Source organism: Castanea sativa, chromosome 12 (assembly GCF_040712315.1).
Source record: "Castanea sativa cultivar Marrone di Chiusa Pesio chromosome 12, ASM4071231v1".
Classification (NCBI taxonomy): Eukaryota; Viridiplantae; Streptophyta; class Magnoliopsida; order Fagales; family Fagaceae; genus Castanea; species Castanea sativa.
Window position 1 is genome coordinate 10,135,990 of NC_134024.1, and position 14,287 is coordinate 10,150,276.

The following is a 14,287-nucleotide window of genomic DNA, read 5'->3' on the forward strand; positions in this document are numbered from 1 at the left end:
TAAAAAATATAGATATAGATAGTTTAAAAATAGTGTGCAAATATCATTTTTCTTTTTGTAATCCCAATATTCACGTGTTTTGACTTCTGACTCTGCGTGTAGTGTGTAACTGTTAATTACCCTTAAAAATAGTAAGAGTTTCTAGATTAAAATTTTTATTAGGCGGAAACGGTAAAAGCAAAGAACTTTCTGGTATATTTCTCTCTGTCAAAATGCAAAACGACGTCGCAGGGTTCACTGACACACTCTCCGCCCGCGTTCGTTGAAACTTCCAACACCGCAAGCCTCAACTAACTCACTCACCCTCCCAGCTCATAGTGATAGGACAAGTATCCATCTTAAAATTTTTTGATTTTTTTGGTTTGTTAATATCCTATATCTGATGCATAATCTAAGCTCTCTACACCCCCGGATTCTGACCAATCCGGCGCCGCCACGATGTCAACCTCCACAACAACCCCATGTTTCCACTCTCTCTCCCCTCCCAATTCTAGGGTTAGGGTTTTGAAGAACCCTAACCCTAGACTCATCCAGTTCTCTTTCAATCCAACCCTTCCTCTTCTCACTGCAAAACCCTATACCTCTCCAACAAATGTAAGCTCTCTCTCTCTCTCTTAAACTCTTTCCATTTGTTTAGTGAATTTGAAATTGGCTGTTTGTTTGCCTAGAAAGTGAGGAATTTGAAGTGAAATTAGGTGCAAGTTTTGATTTTTTTTTAATGGGTTTTGTGGGGTTTTGGAATTTGTTAATAGAAATGATAGGATTGGAATGTTTTGAGGATTAAATTAAAGCTATTCTAGTTCTTGTTGTTGAGAAAAGCAGAGGGGGGGAAAAGAAATGGAATATGCTTTGGTTTGATTGGATGGGTGAACTGAATTTTGTTAAAGCTAAAGTGATGAATAGTTGGAGGCATAAGAAGCTAATTACAAAAGTTACTAACTTTCTGAAATATGTGAACAATGGTGTTTGCACTAGCAATTATAAAAAAGAAGAAGAGTGTGGTTGGGTACTTGGTAGGTAGTCTTTTTTCGCAAATTTGGAGAGTCTGATTTCTTTGGGTAATTCCATCAGTAGATACTGTCCTTGTTTCTTATTTATTTAAAATCACATCATGCACCCGCTGTCTGAGAATAAATGCCTTTGACCCAAAAGTTTTGAGGACTCTGTTGTAGAACTTTCTGTTTCAAGGTGCAGTACCTTCTGTATGTGATACCTATGTAACTTCCTGTAACCTCGAAAGTGGATTTGCTTCAAAAGCACTACCAATTGAGGCATCTTTCCATATCTTGATCTCAGCCTCCACTTATGGAATCCTCCTTTATTTCTGTTCTTTTCCATTGGCTCTTCAAATTAGTCTTTTTCCACCCCACTTATGAAGATGCCTCATCGACATCATCCTTCTAGGTGCTGATTGGACCCTTTCAACAACTCTCAATTTTTACCAGTCAAATGAAAGAATCCTGTCTGACTGACAAGTACAGTCTGCTTTCTCATAAATCACTTAGGGGAACAAACCCCCGTTTATTGAGCTGAATTTTGGATTTCTTAAATGCGTATATGAAGACATAAAAAGCTCTAAATTTGCTTTGTTTGATCAGAATACATACCTCCATTCAAACATTCTGTTAGCAAGCTGGGATGATAGAACAAAAATGTCCACAACTGAACCTGGCACAATTATTTTCATTTGTTGGGTTGAGCTTTCTATATATCCTAAGAATTCAAATGTTACTTCTCCTTACATTTCATTAAAATTCTCAGTGGCCAAGTTGCGGGTTATGTTGCATCAGATTTGGTATAAATGATTGATTCATCAGGGTTTTTTCCCCCTAATGAATGATAAATTTTGATTTAATCAAAACACAGGTACAACTCCTGTGCATAACCACAAACTCCCAACAAAAAACAAGCGTCTCAGCTACACCAAGTTCCCACTAAGCAATCCTACAGCTGGACAACCAGCAAATTAATAAATTTCAAAAACTAAATAAACAACATATCAAAGCAGCACACTGTTAGGAATCTTCCATATGCTGCACAGAAATCCTGTTTTGGATTGTCCGTCATATGCTTACACTACATTATTCTTCCCCTAACATCCTGACATACTCTCTGAATCAGCCGCCCTTCTGAGTTAACACTTCCCCCATGTGCTTGTTTATTTACTTATATTTGATTCTAAGATGAATTATTAGTTTGTCTTCTTTTTTTTTTTTCTTTTTTTTGGTCCCTGCTATTCATTGCTAAATCATTATTGTTTTGTAGAAATGGAGATTTTTGTGTCTTAGGGATGAAGAATCTTCATCTGCAATACCTGAGTCCGAGTTTGTAGAAGATAAATTATCAAAAGAATTGGTGAAGCCTGGATTCAATCAAATAAACGGTGTGAAGAAAGATTGGATTTCAAGACTTAGAAAGGTAGGATTTTCTTTTATAACATTTGTGCAATGATCTTCAGTCTTTGGATGAGGATTATTTGTTTTCCATTTTTGTTTTTTTTTTTGGGTTTTGTGACTGATTAATTGAAGTTTATGCCTTTAAGGGGAGATTGATTTTGAATGCTCTTTCTATCTCTCTCAATTTTTTTTTTAAAATTATTTATTTATATTTTATTTTATCCCCATGCATCAAAATGGTCTTTATGGATGCACTACTTTTTTGCACATACCCGAAATGATTTCTGATCTCATTTTTATATTTTGTCCATTAAAAAAAGATTGTGGTATCATCGTTCAGTTTTCATGTCACTGTGATGTAAATGAATTCATCTGTATATAATTTTCTTCCTAATTAAACCCTAAATCCATTAAAGACTAGAGGCATAAGCATAATCTTAATGCCTTGTTACTAGTAAAGCCTGGTGCTTACTCACCCTTACATGTTTTAGTTGATGATTTCTGAAGTTTGAACCTCATTCCATTAAAATGCTCTAACCAAACGGTATCTACTATTGGTTGTTATATGATTATTATGGACCTATAGGCCATAGCCATAGTATTGAAATAGACCTGATCTTTTTTAACTCCATAACTATCATAAACAAAATCTACTGAAAATTAGATGAAGTTTTTGTTAATTTCAGTTTAAAGAGTTGTTGCACAAAGTGTTTTTCACTAGTATAATGTTTTCCTCTTTAAAGAATGATAACCAAGTGTTTTGCACATTTTCAGGATTGATATCTATTTTGTGATAATATTTCAGGTTACAGATGCACTTTTTGGTGCAGATCCTTGGACGGTGCCATGGACAGCAAAGACCATAGTACAGGTGAAGCATTCTGTTTATATTACTTTGATGTTATGTGGCATTCATCTTTTTGCTCTAAGTTTTCTAGTTACTATTTACCATATAAATTTATTTGCAAATTGCAATTTTATTGAAGCTATAATCCACTCAACTGCTTATGCATAGATTTAAGTTTCCTACATGACCATAAATAATCTTTGCATCAATGTTCCCCTTTGTCTCTCCGTTTTTCTTCTCCATTTGGTGAGAATGATATGTATGTCTGCCTTTTGGGCCGAATCTCTACCTACAGGGCATTCTTTTGACATGGGTGTACAATATGAGTTGTCTATATGATAGTGTAAACCTAGTGTCCCATGTCTGTGGTTCAAACCCCACCTTCCCCTCCCCCCTTATTTACCTATTAAATTTTTTTTTGAACCCTATATTTTTATCATGGTTTTAGATTTCAGATTTATATTCAACTTTAGTTATGTCCAAGATTGAGGAGATACGTCCTCTTATAAAAAAAAAAAAAGATTGAGGAGATATGTCCTAATAAAACTGTTTTCATGCTGGAGCTCTTGCTGAGAAACAGTTGCAAATAAGAAATTCTTAGATATGATCAATATTACTAGCACAATTTTCTGAATTGAGTAAAGCTTTATACAACAAAAAAAAGTCTCAAATAAGGGATGCTCATCCAACCGCCTCAACCATCCAACCTGAGCATTAAGGGATGGTTTTGAAAGAACGAGTGAGTGGGTATCAGGATAGTCCTCCGAAAAATGGAATATTATGTTTCCTAGTGTCTTAACCCTCAATCAAATCAATTGGAGCATATCCCATCCCTAGTACCCAAACCTGAGATCTCATCAAGACCCATACATGCAGCCTTTATTTCTCTTTCTCCTTAGTCCTTGTTTCTTCTTCTTCTTCTTCTTCCAGTTTCTTTTTCTTCTCTCTTTCGGCCACTACCTTCGGATCTGAGCCTGGTCAAAGCCAATTCTCACTGATTGGAGCCACAGTCCACAGATCCAAGCTGCCATCAATGGCTTGAACTAGAGCTACCTTTGTAGAGAAGATTGAAGACAGTCGCCGCCAATCTGAGCTATAGCCTGCAAATCTGAGTCAGTGTTAATGGCTTGAACTAAAGCAGCAGATTCACTGTTTAGGTTTGGTACCTTTGGGTCATTTGAGGGGTTTTTTTTTTATTTTTTATTTTTAAACAGCACCCAACTGCTAAGTCTCAGAAAATTGACCAACAGTTCCAACCATTTTATTGTTCGGTGGCAGGTGTAAGCAACTCAGTCCTGAATAAATCCGGTCGAGTGGCGGGTTGACACCAAACTCAATCCAACTCAACCCATGAGCAGCCTAGGTGCGATATTTATAATTAACAATCTTTGAACGTTCATAACTTAATCAACTTCATGGAGGATTTTGGATGTAAACTAATTAGTGGGAGAAACATGATTTCTGTGTCTAGGATGGTGAGGTAAATGGTGGTGTGGGAGGTGGTAGTGTGGTGTTGAGAAGGTGAGTGTTTGCATGGTGGTGTAAACTTGGTGGATGGGAAAAAAAGTGATGGATTTGACAGTCCTTGGCGGGAGACTTGATGTGTGTGCGTAGTGTGGTGTTGGCTTTGCAATGAAAAAGGTTGTGTTGATTGCGTTAAGGGTCCGTTTGGTTGGAAGGGTGAAAAAGTGAGAGGTTAGAAAATGATGGAAGGATGGAAAAGTGGGAGGATTGAAAAGATTTTAATTTCTCTCATTTTTGTTTGGTTGGGAGTGGAAAAGTGGAGAGATGGGAAAAGTGAGTTTATATAAATTTACTCATACACTCTTATTAAAAAATGATGTCCAAGTAAAACAAAAAAGTGACAAGCAACAAAAAAAAAAAGCAATCACCCAATTTATTAAAAAATAAAAATCATGTCTAGTTAAACAAAAAAAAGAAAAAAAGAAGAGAAACAAAACACTATCACACCCACAGGCCAAAAAAAAAAGGAAAAAAAGAGGCAATGTGCCACCCCCAGCCTAGGAAATCAAAAAATGAAAAATGAAAAAAAAAAAAAAAAGCAACATGCAAAGGAAAGAAGAAAAAAAAAAAGGAGGCAACATGTCCAGCACAAAAGAAAAAAAGAAGAAGATAGGAATTGGACATGGGTATTTTTGTCCATTAAGCCGTTCTATTTTCTTCCTTCAGTTTTCTCTCCATTTTAGAGAGAACTTTTTGGTGGGCCTGAGGAGAAAACGCCTGGGTCCCACTATTTATTTTCCTTCCTCCTCATCCAACCAAACACACTCAAAAAAGTTTTCCTTTCTATTTTCTTTTCAAAGTTTTCCATCCATTCTATTTCATCTCCAAACAAACACACCGTAAAGATGGAGTTGGGGGCAGATGATACATTCCACTTAGCTGGGGCATCGGAGTAATTATATGAAGAGAATATTGGGATGGATTCATAGTGTATAAGGCTAATTATGAAGTCATTATATAAGAACATAGTCTGTAGATTACTTATCAAAAAAAAAGAAAAAAAAAAAGAACATAGTCTGTAGATTACAGTCAAGAGGGATTTCTGTTGGACATTGATGTGGGACAGAGGGAAATAAAACAAAATCTACTTTGGAAGTTTTGGGCAGCTAGGACTGTGAAGAATTAGGGTTCAGGACTGGTAGGAAAATCTGCAGGAGAACAGTAGAAATATAGGGTGTCTATTGATGAAAAGGAATGGTAGGATTTGTGATGAAACAAAGGGGAAAACCAAGGGTTTAGGTTGCTGTTCTAGGGCTGTGAATAGTCACCCGTGAACAGTAATTTGGCTGTTTGTGGGTTATTTTGTGCTATACGATGGATGGATGGTTTAGGGTTTTGAAGTTTTGGGATTCTAGGGTTTTAAAGGTGACTCGACAGTGATTGTAAGGTTCAAGCTGGGGGAAATTTAAGGACGTGGAAGAAAAGAGATACAAACAAATATTCACAAATTCTGGAAATTTAGTAAAACTTATTCTCTGTATTGAATAGAAAGTATTACATTCATATAAATAGATGACTAACATTATACCTTGTAGAACTTGTACCTTCTTGAAACCCTAAATAAAACTAAAATAAGATCCAATGGACCATTAGTACAGTCTATGTCCATTTATCAGAAATTAAAACATCGCTAAAAAAATAAATAGAACAATCAGTAATCTGTCTAGAACTATTAAATTCTCAAAAACATAATAAAATAAAAGTCATTATCTACCAGAAAGCCTATTCAAGCTCCCAGGTACCGTTGGCATCATCTGACATGTGCCACATTAATGCTTGGGAATTAGAATTAGTTTTGGGATGCATTTTTTATGTTGTTATTGGTTGTTGCTGTGGTGCTTCATCAGTTGTGGCCAAGAAAGTCGACTTTCATAGGTTTATTTATTATTTTTTTTTCTCTCTTATTTATTTATTATCATTTTTTTTCTCCTAAATTTAGTAGTAAGATCCCAATTTCAAAAAGCTAAAAGATTGCAACCATATGTGCATAATTTTAAATAATGGGAATGCCAAATGAACAGGCCAATTTGAATCAATATTATAGTTGTGGCAGCTAGTTATATAATTAGGTGAATCAGAAACAGATGAAGTTTTGTATACGGGCTTTTTAGATTGCAAAGATAGTGGCAGTGCATTAATCATAAGATAGTAGTGATGATATTGAATAGATTATATTTGCCTTTTAGGTTTTGAAGTATTTATGAAATGTTAGGTCTTATATCCAAAGTAATTCATAAAGAAATAAAAACTACTGTTGGAGTGGGGTATTTTATTGAAGAACTTTGAAAAATCTTTGAAGCTTTTATGTTTTTATTAAAGTTTGGATTACATATAATCAATCACAATTTTTATGTATGAATAAAGGTTTAACATGTTTAATAATGTTATCTTATTGACTTTGAAATTTAAATTTCATGAGAAGTAAATGAAAAATCTTGCTGTTGGTCACGATGAATATGAGTGGAAAGGAATAATAAGAATAGGAAAGTAAAAGTTTTTTGGGTTCTGCAGGTTATGCTTCTCTGGATTGCCTCATTCTGGTTGGTAGGATCTTGGGTAGTTCCATTTTTGGCCTACACAGCAGGATTTAGGAAGGAATCCTTGACATACAGAGGGCAAGCCTTGTACAGTCTCTTGACTGATGCTGCTGAAGGTCTTGCTGGGATAGCACTCCTGCATCGCTGCCTCACAAGGTTTCATCCCCTTCCATCCGACTGGTTCAAGTTTACCCTTGAAGGAAAGTGGCAATTCGATGTTGGTTTGGGCTGTCTCATGTTTCCCCTTGTCAACCGACTCTCACAGGTCAACCTTAATTTGTGGCCTATCCTTCCCTCTACGCCTGTCACTGTCTCTAGTGTTGAGCAATCAATAGTGGCACGAGACCCAGTGGCAATGGCCCTCTATGCAGTAGTAGTTTCAGTTTGTGCCCCCATTTGGGAGGAGATTGTTTTCCGTGGATTCCTTCTTCCTTCCTTGACCAAGTACATGCCCGTTTGGTGCTCAATTTTAGTGAGTTCAGTAGCTTTTGCCTTGGCACATTTCAATATGCAAAGGATGCTACCACTTATATTTCTTGGCGTGGTAATGGGTGCTGTCTTTGCCCGGTCAAGGAACCTTTTACCATCGATGTTGTTGCATAGCTTGTGGAATGCTTTTGTTTTTTTAGATCTCATGAAATGATTTTGTTCTGTACTCCCTTCTTCTCAAATCAAGTTTTAATTAGCATTGCTTGTCCCACTTTGTACAATTATCAAGTTGGTTTAAACATATCCAAAAAAATTCACTTTGGTTTAATCCTGGTATTCCTTCTCCGGTTTGCTGGTTTGCTGTTGAAATTTTACTGCTTGCTGGCAACTATTGTATGGTTGCTGCTGTTGGCCCTTGGCTGATGAGCATGAGTAGTGCGTGCGTGACAAATGGATAAGAATCCTCTCCATTTCACTTTGAGAGTCCTGGTTAAAATTTATTGAAAAAAATTTAGGACCACAAACTATTTTACAACTTCATTGTTACAATTGTGATGTGACTGTGCGTGAGTGGTGGATAAAAATTGGTGAGGCTATGTGTAAATGATAGACAACCATACAGAGTCTGTAATGTGAGGGAGCAGATGAGAGGATGGAGGCATGGAAGGCTGGGCTCTCTGATGCCAATTCAGTAAATGGGTTGGTGGATTTGTAACCTTTCTTTCTTTTATTTTCTTTTCTTTTATTTTTTATTTTTTATTTTTATTTGTGTCTTATGATCCCAGGATTCAATTTGCCAAAGCAACCCACTAGGTGTAGCAACTTCCTTCTTTGCAACCTTTGGGGGTGTTTGGTTCATAATTTTAAACAAAAAATTTCAGTTTTTAAATAATATTACACATATTTCTATACTTTTTTACCCACATGTATTTTCAAAAAAACTTTTTAAACTTGAAAATTGTTATTTAAACACACGTAACGGACCCTTGATTTTTCACTAGTACTTTTAATTTTGGGTTTGCCAATTTTGTGTTTCATTGTATTTTTATTTTATTTATTTATTTTTGGGTATGTTTGTGTTGGCTTGCATGCAGGTGGACAGAGGGAACAATTCTGTTCCATCTCTTGCCACAATTTCATAGGTTTTTTTTTTTTTTAAACGAGCGTTGCAACTTCCACACCTTGAAGCATCACCTAAGTTGACACTGGACCGGGCTTGAACTTACCATTCACAAACATTTAATAAAAATTTCTTCTCTGTTCCCGCTTAAATTAGACACCAAAATTTGCTTAAAAGATCTTCTACAATTTGAGGCGTATCATTTATCAAAAACAATTTGCCAGCCACAACGAACTCTGGCCTCCGTTGTCATATCCTCCACCCCTTTATAGAATTGGCATTGGAACGCTTAGCTAACTTGTAGTATCAGTATTCTCTCCATTCGAAAATGATCAATTTCATGGTTCAAATTAATTATTACCATTTTGAATTTTAAATGAGATGGTACTTTTTGTAAACTGTTTGATACAAGAAATAAAATCTTAAATGTGAAATGGGCTCTCCATTTCCAATAAAATGGAGAGGATCATGTTCCTAGCGTACAACGCCTACATCCTGCTATTTGCTTATTTTGATTTGAAATACTCTCTCTCTCTCTCTCTCTCTCTCACACACAATGTAATTTATCTCAAATAAATTCTAGCCTTCAAATGGATTCTCTTCATTTGAAAGTGAAATGAAAAGGATCCTTATCCATGACAAATGCATAGGTTTGAGCCCACCTGCTATGTAATGCGTGGCATATTCGTATTCACTACAACCGCGGTCATTTGACAATTACAACTGTCGCGAGCCCTGCAACTGTTTGTCCTCCTTAGTTCAATGCAGTGCACTTTGATTTGGGATGGGAAATATTTTTAGATTATGATAGCATCAATTTTTTTTTTCCCAATTAATTTTGAACTCATAATTGGGCTATTTTTTTTTTTAATAAATAATGCATTTTTAGAAATTATTTCCTAAAGTAATACTTTTTTATAAAATATTTAGGAAACAGCCTTTTGTAAACTGGTCTGAGAGACGAGCGCAAACACTATTAGCATCTCTCAAAAAGACGAGTTTATTATGTATGCTACTGATTTGGTAATAATGACTAAATAGTGAATTGAAGTGGAACTCGTCTTTGGGAAAGATAAGTACATGTTTTCCTATGGACTAGATGGTGGTCTTGATCACTGTTGGTTATGGCAATCACTGAGACCAATCCACAGCATACAGTGAATCATGTGTACAGAGTCAGGTATATAATTGTATTCATGTAACAAGTTATAGGCTGCTCTGTGCAAGTTTTAAATCCACATTATTGGCAACAGAGTTAGCTATCAAGATTCTTTCTCCGTGTTTCAAGCTTTTCAGTATCTGAAGTATAGTAAGTCAACTAATAACTGATGGATTTGTTCTTCCAAATTGTAATCAAATTTTGCATAATGAAAAAAACATTCATTCTTTTCTTATATTAAAACTGCATTTATGAGTGTTTGGATTCTCTCACAGCTGCTTATTGTCTTGAAGGGCCACATGAGGGGGGACCAATTGGTATCATGTCACTCTCTATTTCTGACTTTTGTCCCAAAACATAGGTCAATGTTCATTTCTTTCGCAGACAATCTGGGGGACCCTTGTCTGCTGTATTTGTTTTTGTCAATTGTTTGTAAATTGTAATTAGCTCAATTGTGAATGAAAAGGATATAACTTTCTATGACAATTAAAATTGAGGTCATTTGAATTGAACACCACTAACTGTTAGTGGATGGAAAAGCCAGAAATTTCCTTACCAATAACTTTGTGATATTTTCTTAATTCCATTTTCTTTTCCTTCACATTTTGATTTTAGATGTATCTTTTAACTGATTCAGGGACAAAAATCTACGGATGACAATGGATGTCATTTGATCTTATCTGTTTTTGTATTGAAAAATAGAATTTATGTCTAGTGTCTTCTTATGTATTTGTTTTGATGTTGCAATGGGAGGGAGTAATTCAAGAATTGTTTCCTGAATTTACCTTTCATAAATCTTGTCAAATGTTGGTGCAAATACGATGCTCACACTTTCTTTTTCTTTTTCTGTTCGTTTCCTTTTAAACTTTATTTTTTTCAAGTGTGAGCTATCTGTCTTTTTCTTTTCTAGGTTCCATTATTTTTTGTAAAAGTAAAAGTGTCACATTTTCAAGCGTAATTTTTGGTTTGATGAAAAAAGCTGACACTTAATGCAAAAAATTATTAAAAAGTTAGGACCATATATATCTCCATCCCCCTATTAAGGATGACCTTTTTCATGAGGTTTATGTATTAAAAGACAGTATCAAATTGAATGTGGTATATCGAATAATGGTGCTGTGGAATTAAAGATAACGAGATTTTGTTGAACAAGAAATTACTATAGATTGTTGGAAAAATGTAAGACATAATGACTGAATAATATACGTGGTCAGCACCAATCAGCTTGTTATAGATTCATAACTGACCTTGAAAGTTTTGGCACTAAGACTTTGTTGTTGTATATGTCTATGGGAGTGTGGCTGTGATTACATACACTTTTATCTTATTTAATTTAAGTACCGAAACCCAAAGAGCCGTACTACCCCTGAGGGTGGAACCTATTGGCTAATGGTCCATGTAAGGTGCAGATGTGCTGAAAATAATGATGTTCCTGCTTCAAAAATTTGGAAAAATATGTTAGAACTCACACCATTCATCTCATAAAATACTAACTAGAGTAAATGTTAAAACAGCTTTCTGTAGTTTTAAAAACTTGTCCCCCCATATACGGTTAATTGGTAAAAAACTGGTCTTGTTGCATATGCCGACTCTTTTTTTGTGTCTTACATTTTTCTTATTTAATTATGTGAGTTTGACGGAATGCAGCTCTTCTAGAACAGATCCAGGTCACCCTATTTTCCAGATTGTGTTGGAGAGTGATAAAAAATACACCATACAAAATTTAATGCAGCATACTGTGCTCTAAAGCTGCTGAATGACCTACTTAAACCTTTGCAACATTCTTCTTTTCCCTTTAAACAATTGTAATATTGTTTTATCCAGAGTCCAGACCACCACTTGATTATAATATCATGGTACAATCAAATATTTTATCATTTAGGTTGAGCCTTGTGCTGAAGCAGTTAGGATGTGAGCATCAAAATGGTGAAATCATCTTTTCAAACTGGTCATGCACACTCAAAAGTTTTTAGCACAAAAATTATAACATCGAAAGATAATGACAAAACAGAGGTAGCTAAGCAAGCATCATCAACATTGTCCACAATGTATATAATATAGGACTATGGAGAAACATTCAACATTATTAAATTTGGTCGAACTCTTTATACTAGTTGTTTGAGCAGGTTGCGTAATTAATGGAGCATGCATGAACCTGTTTCCAATAAACATTAAATTTCTTAGAATTACTTTCCTTTTATGGAGGTTCAATTGTGCTTATTGTCTCTTTATTTAATTTCTATAGGTGACTTGGAACTTTAAATAATAATAATAATAATAATAATAATAATAATAATAAAGCTTGCATGAATCTGATTCTGTTTCTCTTTAGTTAGTTTCTTCTAGTTGATAGTGAATAATGTAAGTTTGTAAAAGAGAAACCACCTTCTTTGTGAAGTTACAAAGAAAAAAAGAAATGATTGAAAAAAAAAGTGGGGTAAACTTGTGATGCAACAGTACATTATGGGTCTTGTTGGGGCTCACATTTCTGTTTCTTTTCTCTTTTCTCTTTTTCAATTATTAAAATTCGTTGTCTCTTGCCAGACAACCACACAAGCAATTTCTTTGGGAAAGAGGATATTAAGGTATACATATATGTACATATTGAAGATATGTGCTATATAGGGCCTATGCTTGCCACTACCTCACCTTGTATGCATTTCCCTTTGTAGTGTATATATTAGTCTTCTTCTGCTTTCTCATATTCCCTACATACCTTAATCCATGGAAGCTTCACAGCCTCTTTCAATTGAAAGCTTTTCATACAGTTGGCTAGTGAACCTAAGACCATCATTGGAAAGCTTAGACAACTCCTTCAGGTACTCGCTTGATGCGTCCGATGAAGCCTCCTTCATTGAGATGGACCCAAGAATGCCACCCTCCAAGAGATTCTTTAAGAATTCTCAGGATTTCAAGTTTGACCTTCCAATTTCACAATCTTCTCTTGCTCTGGTTCATGCAGACGAGCTCTTTTCCAATGGCTATGTTATGCCTCTCTTTTTTGATTCATTGAAGATGGAGGCTTATAATTATAAGGCCTCAGATTGCAATACTCCAACCCTGCTGCCATCCTCTTCCCATGCACCTAAAGTCCTAATCCCAAATGATATTCCTCGTCGCTCTTCAAGTATTAGAAGGTGTCAAAGATTATCAAAGCACATATTTCACAAGTATATGGATTTTCTTAGGCCGTTGCTTCAAAGACTAAGACGAAGCAAATCAAGTTCTGAAGCTGACAGTGTTGATAAAAGAGTTCATAAGGTGGTGAAGAACTGGGTATACTCATCCGAAACATCTCCAAGAATTAGTGTAGCTTACTCTGCTGATGATGATTGGCGCAAATCTTGTGACTCGGAGAGTTCAATTTATGAGGCAGTTCTCCATTGCAAAAGATCCATAGGTACATATTAATATATGTCTTTCTTAATCGGTTATTACTATTGTATTATTGTCATCATTCTGCAAAAAAATTTGGGTTCTAAACAGCTTTCCAAATTTTGTTATTTTCAGGAAAATGAATTGAGATTGTTACAAAGAAAAGTAAAGAAAGGAATGGAGCAATTCAAGATACATTTAGAAACAGAGGAAATGTGAGGTGACAAGAGGATCATCAGCCATGTTATTTGTCCCTTTGTCCTATATTTCTGGGAATGATAATGTAAAGTTTTTGTCCTACAAGGGAGAAGAAGTAGTGTGAATGGTCGGCCATGGAATTTTCTGGCATTGGGAAAGTAGAGAGGAAAAACAAAAAAGGATATATTATAATTTTGTGTTTGTCTTTTTCATTATGGGAGGAACACAAAGAATCTTCCTTGCTTATTCCTGTGAAGTTGTATCTTATGTATGAAAAAGAGGATTGTATAATTCAAGGTCTATTTTCACTTCTACATAGATACGAAACTAGTAGTACTGATTTGAAGGACCACTAGTAAAGTCACTAAAGTGTTGAGATGAAAGTTAAGCTTGAATGATTTCCTTTTCTTTTAGCATGTATACCAGAGTTCATGACTATGTAAACACTTTATGCTTATATGATAGGCCTTACTATTTTTTCTTTATAATGATCTGTGCATTCAAATGCTATAAAGTTTGAAATCAGTTCGAAAATACAATGTTTATATCTATATAGGCCCTCTTAAGTCTTAGCCCCCCTTTATCCAAAAATATATACCCTACTAAGCTTTTGAGAGAGGGATTCCATATAGGATTTAATTTTATTTTGAAAGGTCTGAGTGAAGGAAGTTTGCCTTGTAAACTCGTAGTGGGGTTCAAGTC

The 14,287-nt window shown here is 35.2% G+C and overlaps 2 protein-coding genes across 2 annotated transcripts; both read left to right on the top strand.

The window, feature by feature from the left end:
• Positions 1-227: 227 nt before the first annotated feature.
• Positions 228-8,061, top strand: LOC142620878 (uncharacterized). Its single transcript, XM_075794176.1, has 4 exons — positions 228-594; positions 2,266-2,418; positions 3,202-3,267; positions 7,279-8,061. The coding sequence occupies exons 1-4, from the start codon at positions 439-441 to the stop codon at positions 7,945-7,947; spliced, it is 1,044 nt and encodes a 347-aa protein (XP_075650291.1). The 5' UTR covers positions 228-438; the 3' UTR covers positions 7,948-8,061.
• Positions 8,062-12,566: 4,505 nt separating this feature from the next.
• LOC142619185 (putative membrane-associated kinase regulator 6) lies at positions 12,567-14,071 on the top strand. The gene is made up of 2 exons (XM_075792262.1): positions 12,567-13,412; positions 13,523-14,071. The coding sequence occupies exons 1-2, from the start codon at positions 12,737-12,739 to the stop codon at positions 13,528-13,530; spliced, it is 684 nt and encodes a 227-aa protein (XP_075648377.1). The 5' UTR covers positions 12,567-12,736; the 3' UTR covers positions 13,531-14,071.
• The last annotated feature ends 216 nt before the right edge of the window (positions 14,072-14,287 follow it).